Here is a 19765-nt window from a genome sequence, read left to right on the forward strand (position 1 = left end):
CCTGCCATTAGCCTGCAGCCTCATCTATGCATGAATGGGATAGGGAGGGCCCCAAGGGCACACAGGGAGCTCTTTTGCCAACTTCATTCCTAGAAGGAATTGGTTCCACACAAGTGCTTACAGAAGTCTCTGGCAGTTATTGAAACAAGGAAGTCTGAATGGGGAAGTGTGAATCATTCTATTTATTTTGTTACTGTGAGGGTGTATGTGAGACATTTTCAGAGGTGGGGGGGAGGAAGATGGATAATTCCTTTATAGAATCTTACTAGAACTGCCTTTTATAGTGATAGCTGAGTAACCTGCACCCTTTCCCAATATTTCAGTTCTGCAGTGCCCAGGGGTGAGCACTAACAAGCGGAGGCCCAAGCACTGGTCAGTTGGGCTTTCCAGAGCTGGGTTTCTACAGTGACAGATAACTGAGCTTTTAAGTGCTGAGTCAGTCACTGAGATAGCTTGGGTGGCCCAAGGGAAGGGCTGGGGCCACTGATGGGGGATCTCTGAGGACCATCACTGGGGGTGGGGTATCCTGTGGGTGTGGCCTGTGAATCTTCTGTCCACCTATGAATCTTCTGGCTATGCTTGGGGATTGGTTTTCCCAGCTGGTGGGTCAACTGGTGGAGCCTGAGAGTTCTGCCTGCTCTGTTCCCCCTGACCTGACTGGTCCTCAGCAACATCCACATCTTCCCATGGAATCCTAGAGCTTCTGCCTTGAGGGGTTCTCCCTTGTATCCTGCTCACTCTAAATTGCCCAATGAGGGTCCAGGTCTGAGGTCATGTTGGGGCTCCCTCAAACCTGAGGACATGGGCATGTCCCTGAAAGAGCCTGGACAATGAAGCTGTGACCTGAGGGAAGCTTCTAGCTCCTTGAGCTGAGCCATATCTGGAAAAGCCCTTTTACCTCCTGTTCGGGGAGGTTCTTCCTCGCCAGACTCAGGCCTCTCCTTACCCACCTAGGCCCATCAATCTTCCTTTCCTGGAAGCTTGGAAGATAAGAGTCACCGGCACCTAGAAGCTTGTCAGCAGGGGACATAGTCCAGGATCTGTGTGCTGGCCCCAACGCATCCCTATATCAGGTCCTTCCCACCTTGGTACCCACCTCGTTGATGCTGCTTGCACTGTTTGCGGCGGGGTGAGGATCCACAGTTTTGATGAGGTCGCTTGAGACCTAGAAAGAATGAATGAAGGAATTAAGGGATAGGGTTTGGGTACCTGGGTGTCCCCAGCACCATTGGAGAGCTCCATTTTACTTACAGGTTGCAGGCAGATAAATATATCCACACTTAGGGACTGAGCCAAGACAGGCAGGGACAAAGACTGCTTCTGTTTGCAGAAGGCTGTCCCAGACTTGGCCAGAGGGTAGAGGGTATGATCTCCCAGTCCAAGGAGCAAAAGCAGGGCCCACAGCCAGCAACTTCAAAAACACTCAGCCCCAAGCACTAACTGGCTTAGGAAAGACCCAGTTTTGTTGAGGCGACAACTGGTTGGAGAAGTAAAGTTTCCAAGAGTCTTGGCCAGACCTGCACCCTCCTTGCTGTGACAGTGAGTTTAGCACCCTAATTTCATATCTTCCACATTTCCTCCCTTCCTTTAATGGTTCCACGAGTTCTGTCTGGTTACATGGATTTATAAGAGACACTTTAATGTTTTTCGGGAAGAGGCTGGGAGAGGAGGGAAGGACAAGAAAGCAAAAAGGAAGGGGAGAGAGCACTTATGGAAGACTCTCAAGAAGTAGAGCAGAATCCTACAGCCAGATGTTAGTGACGTATCAGAACAGCCCTGCAATAAGCCCCTTTCCCCTCACCTCCCAGCCAGGGTGTCAACCTTTTAGTTTCAAGATTGCAGGGAGGCCCAGGAGTATCAAAGAGGTGCTGGAACCAGTTGGAGAATAATTCAAAAATTTTCAAGTCCTCTGTTAACAAGGGACTCGCTGGCTAAACAGCAATCAAGCCTGGCCAGAGCAATGTGACAAATAGGTCAGCTCAGTGATAAGGGTCAGAGGGACCAGGACAAAAAGCTTTGATTTGTCGAGGAGACAGGATCATGGGGTGGATGTTTCCTGTTCAAGACTGTTGGTGCTATGCACAGCTATAAGTTAAAAGTTGATACTTCTATGGAAATAAAGTGCTGAACCCACAGCAAATGTCACATTCAATGGTGAAGGACTGGAAGCTTTTCCTTTAAGATCAGGAACAAAGAAGGGCTGTGGTTTTCACCATGTCTATTCAACATATTGGATTGTTCTAGCCAGAGCAATTGGAAGTTCTAGCCAGCGTAATTAGGCAAGAAAAAGAAACAAAGGAAGGAGTATTGGAAATGAATTGAAAAGGAAGAAGCTAATGATTAGCTTGAAGATAATATGATCTTATACTTAGAAAATCCCAGATTCTACTAAAAATTGTTCAAGCTAATAAATGTATTTAGAAACGTAGCAGGATACAAAGTTAACACACAAAGAAATTAGTTGTATTTCCATACACAAACAGTGAATATTCTCAAAAGGGAATTATAAAAATAATTCCATTTATGATGGCATCGATAAGAATAAAATCCTTAGATATTAACTTAACCAAGGAGATGAAAGACTTTCACAAAGAAAATGAGAAAGTATTACTGAAAAAAATTAAAGAAGACATAAATAAATGAAAATAAAACTCATGTTCATGGATTGGAAGATTTAATACTGTCAAAATGTCAATATCACACAAAATGATCTACAGCATCAATATAATCTTTATAAAATCCCAATGATTGCTTTCCCAGAGTAGAAAAATGCATTCTAAAATTCACAGGAATCTCAAGAGATCCTGAGTAGCCAAAGCAATTATGAAAAAAAGAACAAAACTATAGGGCTCACAGTTCCTGATTTCAAAACTTACTATGAAGGTACAAGAATCAAAACAGTGTGCTATTGGCATAAAGATAGACACATAGACCAATGGAATAGACTAGAGAGTCCAGAAATAAACCCTTATATATATAGTCAAATGACTTTTGAGAAGGGTTCCAAGTCCATCCAATAGGAAAAGGACAGTCTTTTCAACAATAGCACTGAGAAAAATGAATATTCACATGCAAAAAAATGAGGTTGAACACTTATCTAATACTATAGACAAAAATTAACATGGATCAAGGACTTAAATTTAAGACCCAAAATAACAAAACTCTTAGAAGAAAAGATAGGGCAAAGGCTTCATGACATTGAATTTGGTAATGATTTCTTGGATAGGATACCAAAGGCACAGGAAACAAAACAAAAACCAGACAAACTGGACTTGAATGAAAATTTTAAAATGTGTGCATCATGAGACTGTAAAAAGGTAACCCACAGATTGGGAGAAAATATTTATAAATCCTATTTCTGATCTATCATAATATTATGGATAAAAATATTATGGATTAAAAACTTGTAACAGCAACAAAACAACCTGATTTAAAATTCTTTTTTTTTTAACAATGGGGGCTTTATTTTTTTAAAGATTTATTTATTTATACATACAAGAACTGGGGCACAGGCCAGAGTTGTGGGGGGTGAGAGGATTCACCAGAGACAGAGTGGGGAGCAGAACAGGCAGATCTACTGAAATACATTGCTGAGGGGAGTAGCAGGTGAGACAGGAGAGGTCTGCTGTGCCATGTGGGTCACCACCCTGGCCAGGAATTGAACTTGTGCTGCAGAGGCTGTGGATAGCTTCACAGTGCTGACATTCCCTTGTGCCACAAAGGAAGCCCTGATTTAAAATTCTAATGTGGGAAAAGACTTCTTTTCCAAAGAAGGCACAAATGGCTAATAACCACATGAAAGATGCAACTAATCCCCAGGGAAATATAAATTAAAACTACCATGAGACACCACCTCACACCCATTAGGATGGCTACAAACTTCAAGAAAACAAAACAAAACAGAAAACAGCAAATGCTGGTAAGGATGTGGAGAAACTGGAACCCTTGCTCACTGTACGTGGGAAAGTATGTGATATAACTGTTCTGGGGAGAAGAATGGAGAGGCCTCAAAAAAAATAAAAATAGTTACCACCTGTTCTAGCAATTGCACTTCTGAGCATACATACAAAAGAATGGAAAGCTGAGTCTTGAGGAGATACTTGTTTCCCCATTTCCAGGGCAGCATTTTTCACAATAGCTAGAACATGGAAGCAAATCGAGTGTCCATTGATGAACAGATAAGTAAAATGTAGCGTGTATTAAATAAGTAAAATGTATGCATATAGTGGAATATGGTTTAGGTTTAAAAGGAAGGCAATGCAACAATAGGCTAAAAAATAGATGAACCTCAAATTACTAAAAATGGAGCTACCATATGACCCAGCAATTCCACTCCTAGGAATCTACCCAAGGGACACAAAAACATTCATTTGAAAGGAGACCTGTACTCCTGTGTTTATTGCAGTACTATTTACAATAGCTAGGATATGGAAACAACCTAGAAAATGACCCAAAACAGATGACTGGATCAATAAGATGTGGTATATGTACAGAATGGAATACCATTCAGCCATCAAAAAGATAAACTCATGCCATTTGCAGCAACATGGAGGGAACTGGAAGGGATGATGCACAGTGAAATAAGTCAGAAGGAAAAAGAAAAATATCGGATGGTCTCACTTATAGGAGGAATATGGGAGAACCAAATAAGGTTTCAGGGGGAAAAAAGACAAAACTAGCAGGCAACTACAAATCAGAGACATTCAGCAAGAGAGGGAGAGGAAGAGGGATTAAGAAGAAGAGGGGTAGGAAGAGCACAAGAGTCTATGGTGATGGTTCATGGATGACTTGGTAGTGGAAATTTTAGGGGATTACACCTGAGAGGAGAAAGCAAACTGTACAAAAATGAATAATGATGTAAAATACAGAGAGAAATAAAAAATTCAAAATAACTGAACCTGAAGACACTAGCCTAAGTGAAATAATCCAGTTACAAGATGATTGCATGTATGAGTAATCAAGATTAGTAAGACAGAAAGTAGAATGTGGGTTACCAGAGGCTGGGAGGAACAGAAGCATGAATTTAACGAATCTAGAGTTTCAGTTCTACAAGATGAAGAGAGTTAGGGAGACAGTGATGGTGACAGTTGCACAGTAACCAGCATAGCTAACATGGCTCAACTGCAGACTAAAACAATGGTTAAGATGAAAATTTTATGTTACATGTTTTTACCACAATTTAAAAAAAAGGGAAGAAAGAAATATTCTGAGGATACTGTGGCCCATGAATCTTTGGTCACTGTTTGATTGCTGACACCTGATCAGAAAATCAGGAAGAGGCTTCCTGGGTGTGGAGCATAGTCTATGGATCAGCTCAGGCTGAGGTGTCAGAGAGCTGGAGCTCCAGGCCCCCAGCTTGGGACAGGAAGTGAGAACAGGCTTCCCCTAGTGGAACCACACAGGGGGTTCTCACAGTAGCTAGGGAATGACAATTTCAGACTTTCCCAGGAGGCTCCATGTTACACCCCTGGGGATGGGTAACAAAACAGAACAAAGCCTTGAAAGGCATAGAGGGATGTTTATTGCAGCACTTTTTACAATAGGTAAGTTATAGAAAAAACAGATACTGGATCAAGAAGATGTGGTTTATACACAAAACGGAATATTACTCAGCCATCAAAAAGATACACTCATGCCATTTGCAGCAACATGGATAGAGTTGGAAGGGATTATGCTCAGTGAAATAGGGCAGAAAGAAAAAGAAAAATATTGGATGGTTTCTCTTATAGGGGGAATGTAGAGGAACCAAATTAGGGAATCAGGAAAAAAAAGTAATTATAATAAATAAAAAATAAAAATCAAAAGGCAACTATAAATCATAGACATTCTGTAGGGGAGGAGGAGGGAGAAGGATCAAAATAGGGGAGGGAAGAACACAAGAGACTATGGTGATGGTGCACGGGTGAATGAATGGTGGGAATTTTAAGGGGAATACACCTGAGAGGAGAAAGCATACATTGTGCAAAAATGAAGAATGATGTAAAATATATAGAAAATAAAAAATAAATAAAAGTTAAACAAAAAAAAAATAAGAAACGCATAGAGCAGGCAAAACTGGGGCTGAGGGAGGGGACCCCTTCACATGGTTTGGGGGACAGGAGGAGGATGGCTTGTGGGAAGCAGTGGTAGCCAGTCAACAGCTGCCTCCTCTGGATTGTGTGGGGACCTGAATGTCCCACTCCCCACCCCCAGGACTCACCTTGGTTAAGCTTAGCTTCAGGCTGGCTTTCTTCACCAGCTTCCACCTGGCTGGGGAACCCTGGAAGAGAAGGGAGCATAGAAGAGCTGAGGGAAGGGGTGGATGCTGTGGGGCCTGCTCTGGCCTAGGATCTGGCTCCGCGCTCACCCCCCAGGGTGGTCCCCAGCAAGGGAAAAACCCAGTTCACACTCAGCTCTCCATGGTGCACCCAGCGGGTGGCGAACCTTGAAGACAGTCATGGGTAGACATGTGTGTGGACATGCCAGCTTGTGCCAGTGCATGTAGACGTGTGCAAGTCTGTGCATGACTGTGCACACATGTGTGCATGTTTGCCTATGTGCACGGTGTTATGTTCACACATGTATGTATGTTTGCCCATGTGCATGGTGTTATGTACACACTTGTGTGAATAGGCAAGTGCGTGCACACTGACCCCGTGTTTCCTACCTTGTGGGGGAGTTCTTTTATTTATATATTTATATATTTTTTTATTTTATATAATTCTTACATGATTTTTCATTTTTGCACAATGTATGCATTTTCAATAAATGGTGCTGGGAAAACTGGGTCGCTACATGCAAAAGAATGAAGCTTGACTACTACCTCATGCCATGCACAAAAACCAACTCAAAATGGATTAAAGAACTAGACATAAGACCCGAAACTATAAAATATATAGAAGGAAATATAGGCCAAATACTACATGACATGAACCACAAAAACATCTTTACAGGTTGGAGCCCAGAGGGGGATCCAGTTGAAGCCGGGGCAGACCACGGGCTCAGGGAAGAGTGCTCCTGACTAAAATGGTGATTTTAGAATAGGGATCTTTGCCTATGTGTCCAGCACCACTGAGACTGCTTGGAACCGGGAAAGGGCTTACCCCACAGCCAGAGGTGAGCTGAGGGGCCCCATAAGCCAGGTCCTGTTTGGTAGACTCCAGTTGGAGCCCAAAGGGGGATCCAGACACCGCCCAGGCAGACCGCAGGTGCAGGGAAGTGCCCTTCTGACTCGCCATTTTAGAGTAGGGATCTTTGCCTCCAGAACCCACTGAGACTGTGTGGAACTGGGAAAGGGCTGCCCCCATAGCCAGAGGTGAGCGGAAGGCCCCCACAAGCCAGGCCTCGCCTGGCAGGGAGCTGGAGCACAGAGGGGGATCCAGCGATTTGGAGTCCAGCAGACAATCCAGCCACCTCACCTCCAGGGCAGTCTGGGGGACCTCAAGGCACATCTTTGGAATTAAACAAATACAGAAGGAGAAGATACTCTGTCATAGAGACCATTAACATATGCATAGTACCACTGCCCTACTGGACTTCTGGCATAGAGTATTTGACTCAATTGGACCACCAGTTTCTGACATCTCAGAAAAAGCACACCAGAAAGATGCCAGCCAGTGACAGTTTCCCAACACATAGGACAAATTAGAAAACAAGCAGCAGGGAGAAGAAAAACTACAAGCAACTTAGCAAGTCAACAGTGAAAAGACATACCACAAAAAGAAAATCACCCACCAGAATGCAACAACAGTGACTTGGAAGAACTTCTGAGCCTCCCAGAAAGAGGATTTAAAATTGCCATGATTAAAAAATTGACAGAAGTCATTTAATGACAATGATAAGGGAAAAATAATCAATGATCAGAAGAATGAAACTGAGTCCCCTAAGAGGGAAGTGAAAGAAATGCAGGAGATCAAAGAATTAATGGAGGAACTAAAGAACTCTGGGAAAAGCAGTGAAAGCAGAATAGATGAAATGGAAGAATGAATAAGTACTCTTGAAGACACAGAAATAAAAAGAACCAAAACAGAAAAGGAAAGAGAAGTACAAATGAAAAAGAATGAAGAAAGACTTCGGCATCTGACTCCATGAGGAAAGGAAATAGAAGAGTTATAGGAATCCCAGTAGGAGAGGAGAGAGACATAGAAACAGAGAAAATATTCAAGGAAATAATTGAAGAGAACTTCCTAAACATGAAGAAAGAGCTGAAAATAGACATGCAAAAAGCAAGAAGAACACCAAACTTCCATGATGAAAGGAAAAATAAAGCAAGACCCATAATAGTAAAGCTCCCAAGAATCCAAGACAAGGAAAAAATAATGAAGCTGACAAGAGGGAAGAAACAGATAACATACAAAGGAAAACCAATCAGGCTGACATCAGACCTCTCTAAAGAAACACTACGCGGGCAAGGAGAGAGTGGAGGGACATAGTCAACAGACTTCAAGACAATAAATGCCAACCAAGAATACTCTATCCTGCAAAGCTTTCCTTCCTCCATGAACAAAGAATAAGGACCTTCCCAGACAAACAGAAACTCTGAAATTTCATTACGACTAAACCCCCACTCCAAAAAATACTACAAGGAGTCCTAAAGCCAGAACCAACAGAGGGATGAGTAAGAATGAAACAAGAGAAAAAAATTTAAAAATAAATAAATAAATAAATAAATAAATAAATAAAACCAGAGAAAAGACAAAACGGCAAATACAAACTCTAACATATCAATATTAACTCTAAATGTAAAGGGACTAAACTCTTCAATAAAAAGATACAGAGTCGCAGGCTGGATTAAGAAACAAAACCCAACCTTTTGCTGTCTCCAGGAAACTCACTTAACTACAAAAGATAAAAATAGACTGAAAGTAAAAGGATGGAAAACAATCCTACAAGCAAATGGACCAAAAAAGAAGGCAGGAACAGCTATACTTATATCAGATAAAACAGATTTCAAACTCAAAAAGGTACAAAGAGACCCAGAGGGTCACTACATTATGATCAAGGGACAATACTTCAAGAAGAAATAACACTCATTAACATATACTCACCAAATGAAGGAGCACCAAAATATATCAGACAACTATTATCATCTCTGAAAACAGACATCAGAGAAAACACATATGTAGTAGGAGACTTAAACACATCACTATCAACAATGGATAGATCAATGAGACAAAAAATAAGTAAGGACATTAAAGCTCTAAATAAGGACCTAGAGCTCATGGGCTTAACACTAAACTAAACTAGAACACTAAACCCAAAAAAATCCAAGTACACATTTTTCTTAAGCACACACAGCTCATTCTCCAGGATCGATCACATACTGGGACACAAGACAAACATCAACAGATACACCAAGATTGAAATCATACCAACCATGTTCTCTGACCATGAAGGCATCAAACTAGAAATAAATCATAAAAAGATGGCAAGGAACTCTCCTACCTCATGGAGATTGAAACCCATACTACTGGAAGTCCACTGGACTAATGAGGAGATAAAAGAAGAAATTAAAAAATACTTTGAGTTGAATGACAAGGAGGACACCAATATCCTAAATGTATGGGACACAGCAAAAGCAATAATAAGAGGAAACGATATAGCAAAACAGGCTCACATCAACAAATAAGAAAGAACTCAAAGAAACAACCTAAACTCACAGCTCAAAGAACTAGAAAAAGAACAACAACAAAAACCAAAACCAGTAGAAGAAAAGAAATAATAAAAATCAAAGCAGAAATAAATGAAATCGAAACTAAAAAAAAAATCCAAAAGATCAATGAAACCAAAAGTTGGTTCTTCGAAAAAATAAATAAAACAGACAAACCCCTAGCCAGGCTCACAAAGGAAAAACAGGAGAAAGCACAAATAAATAGGATCACAAATGAAAGGGGAGAAATCACAGCAGACACAGCAGAAACCAAAAGAATAATCAGAAACTGCTATGAACAGTTACACGCAAACAAGCTCAACAATCTAGAGGAGATGGACAAATTCCTACAACTCTGCAATCACCCAAGGCTAGATAAAGAAGAAATAGAACACGTAAATGGACCAATTACAAGCAGTAAAATTGAACTGGTAATCAAAACCCTCCCCAGGGCCTCCCTGGTGGCTCAGCAGTTCAGCACTGGGTTGTGAAGCTGCCCACAGCCTCTGCAGCGCTGGTTCGATCCCCGGCCACCGGCAAGAGTCCCACATGGTGCGACAGACCTCTCCCGCTGTGCCTACTGCTCCCCTCAGCAGTGTATTTCATCAGTCTGCCTGTTCTGTTCCCTGCTCTGGCTCTGGTGGATTCTCTCACCCTCCTGCACTTCTGACTGAATAAATAAATAAATCTTTAAAAAAAAAAAACCCTCCCCAAAAACAAAAGCCCAGGACCACATGGATTTACAAATGAATTCTACCAAACATTCAGAAACGAATTAGTGCCTATCCTTCACAAACTCTTTCAAAAAATTGAGAAGGAGGGCCTCTCCGGTGGCGCAGCGGTTGAGCGCTGGGTTACAAAGCTGCCCGCAGCCTCTGCAGTGCCGGTTCGATCCCTGGCCGCTGGGTGAGGGTCCCACATGGCGCGCAGACGTCTCCTGCTGCCCGCTGCTCCCCTCAGCAGTGTACTTCGTCCATCTGCCTGTTCTGCTCCCCGCTCTGGCTCTGGTGAATTCTCTCACCCTCCCGTGCTTCTGACTGTACCCAGTGCTTATATAAATAAATAAATAAATCTTTAAAAAAAAATTGAGGAGGGGATAATACCAAACACGTTCTATGAAGCCAACATTAAACTAATACCAAAACCAAACAAGGACAACACTAAAAAAGAAAACTACAGGCCAATCTCTCTAAAGAACACTGATGCAAAAATCCTCAATAAAATTTTAGCTATCAGAATTCAACAATGTATCCATAAGATAATTCACCCTGACCAAGTAGGATTTATTCTAGGGACACAAGGATGGTTCAACATCTGAAAAAATCAATGTAATTCAACATATCAACAAAAAGAAATATAAAAACCATATGATAATATCAATAGATATGAGAAAGCTTTCAACAAAGTACAACACTCATTTATGATAAAGGCCCTTGAAATCCTTGGGATATAAGGAACATACCTCAACATCATAAAGGCCATATATGACAAGCCCATAGCTAATATCATTCTCAGTGGTGAAAAGCTGAAAGCATTTCCATTAAGATCTGGAACAAGAAAAGGATGTCCACTCTCACCACTGCTTTTCAATATAATACTGGAAGCCCTGGCCAGAGCAATAAGACAAGCGAAAGAAAGACATACAAGGAATCCAAATAGGAAAAGAAGAAGTCAAACTATCACTCTTCGCAGATGATATGATAATATACATAGAGAACCCCAAAAACTCCACAGAAAAACTAATTAAACTAGTCAGTAAGTTTAGTAAAGTGGCAGGATACAAAATCAACACACAAAAATCAGTAGCCTTCCTATACACAAACAATAAATTGGAAGAAGAAATAAAAAAAACCCACTTTTTTATTGAAACAAAGAAAATCAAATACCTGGGAATAAACCTAACAAAAGAGGTAAAGGACCTATACAAAGAAAACTATAAAACACTGTTAAAAGAAAAAGAAGAAGACACAAAGAATGGAAAGACATCCCCTGCTCATGGATTGGAAGAATTAACATTATCAAAATGGCCATCCTACCAAAAGCAATTTACAGATTCAATGCTATTCCAATAAAAATTTCAATAACATTCTTCAAAAGAAATAGAACAAATATTGATGAAATTCATATGGAGACACCAAAAACCCCGAAGAGCCAAAGCTCTCCTTAAAAAAAAAAAAAAAAGAAAGGAATGGAGGCATCACACGCCCAGATTTCAAACTATACTACAAAGCCATAATCATCAAAACTGCATGGTATTGGAACAAGAACAGACACACAGACCAATGGAACTGAATAGAAAATCCAGACATAAACCCACAGATTTACAGTCAACTAATCTTTGAGAAAGGAGCAAAGAATATGCAATGGAGCAAAGAAAGTTTGTTCAATAAATCGTGCTGGGAAAACTGGGACACTACATGCAAAAGAATGAAGCTTGACTACTACCTCACACCATGCAAAAAAACCAACTCAAAATGGATTAAAGAACTATACATAAGACCTGAAACCATAAAATATATAGAAGGAAATATAGACGAAACACTACATGACATGCACCTCAAAAATATCTTCACAGACACATCACCCAAAGCAGTGATAGTGAAGGCAAAGATCAACAGCTGGGACTACAACAAATTAAAGAGCTTCTGCACAGCAAAAGAGACAATAACCACAACTAAGAGAAACCCCACTGATTGGGAGAAAATTTTTGCACACAACACTAATGATAAAGGACTGATCACAAAAATCTACAAAGAGCTGATGAGATTCAACAAAAACCAAGAAAATAATCCACTCAAAAAATGGGCAGAAGAGCTAAAAAGAAACTTCTCTGAAGAGGAAATGCAAATGGCCAACGGTTATGAAAAAATATTCAACATCACTTGTAATCAGGGAAATGCAAATCAAAACTACCATGAGATACCATCTTGCACCAGTGAGAATGGCACATATTAAAAAAAAACAGCAACAACAAATGTTGGTGAGGATGTGGAGGAAAAGGAACTCTCCTGCACTGCTGGTGGGAGTGCAAAATGGTCCAACCACTATGGAAAGCTGTGTGGAGAGTCCTCAACCTACTAAAGATAGAGCTTCCATATGATCCAGCAATTCCACTCCTAGGTATTTACCCAAAGCACACAGAAACATTAAACCCCTATGTTTATGGCAGCACTATTTACAATAGCTAAGCTATGGAAACAACCCAAATGCCCAAAAATAGATGACTGGATCAAGAAGATGTGGTTCATATATATAATGGAATATTACTCAGCAATCAAAAAGATAAACTCATGCAATTTGCAGCAACATGGATGGCGCTGGAAGGGATCATGCTCAGTGAAATAAGCCAGAAAAAAAAAAAAAAAAAATATCGGATGGTCTCACTCATAGCAGGAATCTAGAAAACCTAAATAAGGAACTAACAAGCAACTATAAACCAGAGACACACTAATGGGTGTGTAGGGGGGGAGGCGGGAAGGAGAGGAGGGATTAGGGCCAAAATAAGGGGGGTAGGAATTGTATGGGGAATATAACCAAAATGAAAACGCATACATTGTGCAAAAATGAAAAATGATGGAAGAATTATATAAAAAAATATTAAAAAAACAAACATCTCTACAGACACATCACCCAAAGCAGTGATAGTGAAGGCAAAGATAAACAGCTGGCACTACATCAAATTAAAGAGCTTCTGCACAGCAAAAGAGACAATAACCAAAACAAAGAGAAACTCATGGGGGAGTTCTTGAGTGAGTTTCCGCTTTCTTGCCTTAATGTTAGCTTTCCCCAAAGTGCTGTGTAAGCAGAAAGTGCCCAAGAAATGACCTTGCAAGGTCAACGCCCCTCCCATCAGTAGCAGTCAGAGGTCAGAGGGATCTCACTGTCTGTTTCCCCCCACCTTGCAAAGAAAAACCTCGCAGGTATGATGGGCTATTTGGAATTTCCTGACCAGAAGGAATCATCTGATCCCTTCTCCTTGTATCATCCTTCCTTGGGCAACTGGGGTGGGACAGGGGGAGAGGGCTTCCCCAGGCCCCCCAGATGATTGGTAGCGTTAAAGACTGCTCTGGAAGTATCCAGAAGCATGGATTTTGTTCTAGTCTTGGTCATGTCCTCTCGGTGTGACACAGGCCTTCCCTGGGCCTCCCTGGGGTCCCCACGACATGGGAGCTAGCAGGGTGCTTTGTACCTTCTGTGCCTGCACCTACCTTCTCCATGTCCCCACATGCTCAGCAGCAGCACCTCCATATCCAGGGGCACGCTCAGCTCCATGCACACACAGTTGATGAATCCCTGCCAGGTGGCTTGACCTTGGGTGTATAGCTTCTTGAGTTGTAGGTTCACCCTCTCTGTGGGGTCTGTGGCCTCGTTCCTGGAGCCCAGGTCCATGTTGGGGAGGAAGAACTTCACCTTGGCATTCAGCCATTCTAGGTGTGTGCAGAGCAGGCTCACGAGCCAGCTCCACAGGTTGTTGCTGCCCAGCTGGATGCTAAGGGGGTCCATGAGGAGCTGGCCCTGCAGGCACAAGGTATGTAGGTGAACTGGGGGGGCAGGTACGCTGGGGGACAGGTGAGTTTAGAGGTGAACTGGGGAGCAGATGAGCTGGGAGCTAGGTGAGTTAGGGGCAGGTGCGAAGGGTGGCTATTGAAGGGGGTAGCTGAGTTAGCAGGCAGGTGAAGATGGGGAAAACTCAGTTAGGGAGAAGCCAGGGACCCCCATAGCTGAGGGGCAGAGATTAGACAGATGGACCTTTTCCATGGATTCTCAATGCCTCTGGCCAGGAATCACCACAGAGATCCTGCTTCTATATCCCTATCACACATGCATTCCCTGCCCCCCACGCCAAGTGTGTCTGTATCCTAGTTCTGGAATGATCTCGTTCATCCCTATGGATGGTCCCCTGAGGATGGTTTGTTCATTCTTGTTTCCATGGACTCATCTGTGCTGCTCTCTCTAAGCTAAGCACATGGCAGAGACAACTAATTGGCCCCCAAAATTTGTTCTTCTCTTCTTCCTTAGTACTTAGAACCCCTGAATATTCTCTGGTTATCTGGAATCAAATATATTTTCTTGCCTCCCTTGTAGTTAAATGCAGCCAGGGAATTAAGTTTGGCCTATGGGATGTAGGTAGAAGTTGGCTTCTTCCATTTGGTTGGAATGTTGATGTGATGGCTAAAACCTGGGCAGCCATGTTGGATCATGAGGCAGAAGCCAGTGCTGAGGATGGTGGGGGTTAACGCTATCCACCTGCCTTGGACTCTGACTTTGAACTTGTATTAAGAAATCTATTTCTTAATACAAGAAAAGGAAAAGGAAATCTATTTCTATTCGGTTATAATCACTGTTGTTTAGGGCTTTCTCTTGTTCTTGGTGAAATCTAATCCTAGCTGATACAAACTGTCTCCACTCTCTCTAACCAAATTCTCACCTAATCTGGAGCTCTCAAAAAACCTGTTTGTAGTAGTACTAATCTAAATTAAGGAGCACTAAATAACGAAAACCTGAAAAGTATTTGGTCTTTTGATTCAGCAATTCTGTTGCTAGCATTCAAAATGGAGTAATCATGGAGGATTTAAAATTTCAAGTACAAAACTGTGCATTTCAAGATTACTTATAATACTTAAAACTGTCCCTAAAACTAACCTAAATGTCTAATAATTCTGGATTAATTAGCCAGTTGCTGTCCATCATGCAGTGGATTATACTATTCCTTTATGATAATAGTAAGCACTTCAAAAGCACTTACTGTGTGTTAGACACAGTTCTAAGCACTTGAGAGATCTCATTAAATCCTCACAACTCCAAGAAACTCCACTTCTAACTCTGAAAAAGGTGGGAGGCTCACTGAGGAAGTGACTTCCCATCTCCCAGAGGCTGGGGCAGAGGACTCTGTGTCCTGGGGCTCAGACTCAGCAGAGGCTGAGTCTTCAGCCCTCTTTGCTCATCCTTCCACAATTAGACCAACAGCAACTACTCCTTTCTCAGGCACAGAGTTAGAAACAGTCATGAATTCATAAAACATGCTCCCACCCACGGAGTAAACATCCTCATTGAATAGATGGTAAGGTCAAAGAAGGGGAAATGATGTGCCCAAGGTCATAGCTATATCCGTGGCTCAGAACTGAGATCTCTTGCCCCCTCCCCCAGGCCTGTAAATTACCAGACCAAGCCCCTAGACTTAATGTATTCTTGGCAAGTGGACATGGCCATAACCTAGGCTTATTGTGTCCAAAGTGCATGCTGCCCATAAAGATATCATCCAGGGCAGAGGCAGCAGATGGGGGAAAAGGTCTGGGTGGAGTGATTTCTGAGAAGTTCTTCATCCTCAAATTTCTCCTCCCACTAGTATAACACAAGACCTTTGTTTCTGGCATTAGAGTTTGATGGTGAACATCAAGCTTGTTGGGATAACCACCCTGTCAGCAAAGGCACATCGCATCATTATTAGTCATGGAGACTTCATGGAAAAAAGTCTTGGAGACAGAGATGATAGCAGAAAAATCCTTCGCTCCAGAATTAGGAGACTAGCAATCCTGTTCCAGCTTTGTACCTAATTTTCCGTAGTAGGCATTAGGGCTGTTCACAGATATAACCCCTTTCTCTTCTTTCTAGCCCCTCAGTAGGGGTGTACTTCCTGCCCCCTTGAAACTGGGCCTGGTCACAACACTTGCTTTGAAACATGCTTTGAAACAATGCTTTGAAACTTGCTTTGAAACAATGAAATATGTCCATGGCACACATGTGCACAAGTTTTCAGACCCAACACGTGATTCGCTATGCTCTCTCTTTTCCTCTACCACCGGGTCCAGCAGGGTAGCCTGGGTCTGGAAAGAGGATAATGTGAAATAGAGGTCCCAGTGGATTTACAATGGACAAAAAGCAAGAAGCAGGAAGTTCCCACTGTGGTAAGCAATTGGGGTTTTGAAGGTTGGTTGTTACTGCAGCATAAACGAGCCCCTAGTAGCTAATACTCTCATAGTATTACCTTGAGCAACTTTCTTGCCTGCCTGGGCCTTGACCCTATCATCTATAAAATGGGTAGATGTTATCTCAAGGTCCTTCTTGAATTTCTGCCTCTGGGATGTTCACTGCTTACTAGTGGCTAAGGGTAGGTTTGCTGTATCGGGGGAAACAGTTTGGCAGTTGGCAGTAGGAGGGAAGTGAAGAGTTGACGGGCGGGAAAGCGAGGAGACAAAGGGAACAATCACCAACCTGGTCTCCTGGTTCATCATAGATGCTCTAGGGACCAGGCCAAGAGTGTGTCACAGGTGTCTGGGCCACGTTTTGTGTTTGGAGCTGGATTTGCAGGTTGTTTCCATAGTGGAACCCCTATGGAGAGAGTAGACATGGTGTTCTCTCCATTATTCCAAATTCCAGTGCAGCAAAAAAGACACCCTACTTCCAGAGAACTTTCCACCACAAACAGTCCCCAACACAGCTGCTCCAGGCACTGGCCTTTGCCCAACCCCACCCTCCCTGGTGTCACTTCCTGCCACACCTGGCCCAGAGGACAACCCCTCCTCCTCTCATTTCGAGATTCACCTCCCAGGGACTGCGGCATCAATGCCCTTCAAATCCAACTGATCATGACAGTCAACTAGTCAAAGAAAATGAAATAATTCTCAGAGCAGATGCCAACTTCCTTTCACAGCAAAACTCCAACAAAGTTGAGATTGGCAATTTTCTTTCTTTTTTTTTAATTTTATTGTGTGGAAGAACTGGGGTATAGGCCTGAGGTATATGGGAGTGAGAGGATTCACCAGAGACAGAGTGGGGAGCAGACCAGGGGGATCTACTGAAATCCACTGCTGAGGGGAGCAGCAGGGAGACAGGAGAGGTCTGCTGAGCCATGTGGGTCAGCTTTCTGGCCAGGGATGGAACTCAGTCTGGTGACAGGGTGACAGCGCTGAGACAAACTCAAGGCCACCAGTGGAGGCCTTAAAATCTCCTTTCTTATGACAATGAAGTATTCTTTAACCAAGTAAGAGTAAACACTCTTAAGGAGAAAATGCATGGATGGCTCTCCCTCACAGGGCACCATTAAATGACACTTTGGCACAAGGGGCTACATCACATGATTTTAGAGACCTTGTCCAACAATATGGAATGGACCAGAATAGGTCAGTATGCGAAAGGATGCGAAAGGAAGGTAGAAAAGGAAAAGAGCATGGTACGCTTGGTTGTATGTCTGTAAAGTGTGAGGAATATAACTACAAAGTTCCAGGCCTTTAGATAATCCCACGCAAATGGCATATTCTAACATAACAGAGCCCCCTACTGTGGTTAGAAAAGAAAATCAGTTCTGAAGAAGAGTTACTGGGTTATGAGTGATACTTTTTTTAAAATTTTTTAAATGAGTGATACTTGTAAAAACAAAGGATCAGGGCCTCCCTGGTGGCACAAGGTTAAGTCTCAGCAGTACGAAGCTATCCGCAGCACTGCAGGAAGAGTTCAATCTCTGGCCAGGGAGCTACCCACATGGCGCAGCCGACCTCACCTGTCTTGCCCGCTGCTCCCCTTAGCAGTGTATTTCAGTCAGTCTGTTCTGCTCCCCACTCTGTCTCTGGTGAATCCTCTCAACCCCACGCCTTTGGCCTGTACCCCAGCTCTTGTATGCATAAATAAATAAATCTTTAAAAAAAACACAAAGGATCAAATCCTTAAGAAGAAAAGAACCATGAACAAACCAAGGCTGGCTGTGCGTGTCCCTCTCCCGATTTGCGTGTTGATGCCTGAACCCCCAGCGTGCTGGTGTTTGCAGGTGGGCCCTTTGGGAGGGAGTTAGGGTTAGATGAGGTCCTGAGCAGGGTCCACATGATGGATGGGACATCCTGATAGGAAGAAGCAAGAGAGAGCTTGCTGGGAGGGTGCAGGAGGATACAAAGGACAAAGTGCTCCCAGCCTGCACCTTGACCTTGGAATTCTTGACCACACGAACTACAAGAAATAAATAGGAGTTCCATCCGTCACCCAGCCCAGGGTATTCTGTTATGGCAACCTGCATTGACTAGGCTGCCAGTACTTATGGTCACAAAAAGTAAAAGGGAAAAACCCTCTAAGTTATAGATGTAGGTGTACAATCTTCAGCAATGCCACCGAAGTCACAGCAGAACACTTCAATGAACTTGATAGAGTTACAGAAGCATCACTTAGACAAAAGAAAGAAGGTGTACAAGTGTTTGTATGCCCTAATTTATTATAAACATTTTAAGTTAGAATTAGAGAAAAAGCAAAAAGTGAAGGCAAATATATCAGACTATTTATTGGAAGAGGCAGGCAATAATGAGAGTTTTCCAGAGTTAATAAAGCACTTTATAAAGAGATTATCATTAAAAATTTATGGTATGAAAATAAAGTTGAAACAAATTGGCCCAAGGAATGGATTACAGTTCAATTTAGCCTTACACTCCCTTAAAACTCACATTTTATCAATGGTATTGAGAGGAAAAATGGGTAAAAATACAAAGTATTAAAACACATGGTAAAAAAATTTTAATTTAGTTGTTAAATGAAAGGTTTCTGTACAGCACATTAAAATCACAGCCAGATACCATTTCACATCCACATGAAAGAGAAAACAATGTGAGTGTTGATGAAGATGTGGAGAAGTAGGACTCCTTCCATACTGCAGATGAATGTAAAATGGTAGACCCACTTTAAAAAAACTGTTTGGAAGTTCCTGAAAATATTAGAGTTACTGTATAGCCAAGCAATTCCACTCTTAGGTCTATACCCAAGAGAAATGAAAATATGCATCCATGCAAAAACTCATATATGAACATTATTATTCATAGTAGCTAAAAAGTGAAAACAACCCAAAAGTCCAAAAACTTGAGAATGAAGAAACAAAATATATAGTATGTCTATGTAATGGAATACTAGTCAGCAATGAAAAAGGAAGAGAGCATGGTTACATGCTACATTATAGATGAATGCAAACATTATATGCTAAGCCAAAGAAGCTCCAGAGTATACTATTAAGTAAATTAAAAATTTTAGAGTTGAGGTATATGTATGGTTTAAATATGGATGAGTGTATTTGTATATAGAGAGACTATACACACATAGATAGAGTTGCCCAAGAAACCAGTGACAGGGTGGCATTCAGGGACAAGGGTAAAGGAGACCCCTTTACAC

The 19765-nt window shown here is 42.1% G+C and overlaps 1 protein-coding gene across 1 annotated transcript in view; it reads right to left on the reverse strand.

Moving 5' to 3' along the window:
• NLRC5 (NLR family CARD domain containing 5) overlaps positions 1-18335 on the reverse strand; it is a 66769-nt gene extending 48434 nt beyond the window's left edge. The window contains exons 1-5 of the mRNA XM_037516395.2: positions 18316-18335; positions 16841-16957; positions 13837-14143; positions 6200-6259; positions 1097-1165 (exon numbers count right to left, since the gene is read on the reverse strand). Coding sequence (XP_037372292.1) covers positions 1097-1165; positions 6200-6259; positions 13837-14131 — 424 coding nt within the window. The 5' untranslated portion in view covers positions 14132-14143; positions 16841-16957; positions 18316-18335. The remainder of the gene's footprint in view (positions 1-1096; positions 1166-6199; positions 6260-13836; positions 14144-16840; positions 16958-18315) is intronic.
• Positions 18336-19765: the final 1430 nt, after the last annotated feature.

Source organism: Talpa occidentalis, unplaced genomic scaffold, assembly GCF_014898055.3.
Source record: "Talpa occidentalis isolate TD23 unplaced genomic scaffold, MPIMG_talOcc4v2.1 talOcc4.17, whole genome shotgun sequence".
In the NCBI taxonomy this organism is placed as follows: Eukaryota; Metazoa; Chordata; class Mammalia; order Eulipotyphla; family Talpidae; genus Talpa; species Talpa occidentalis.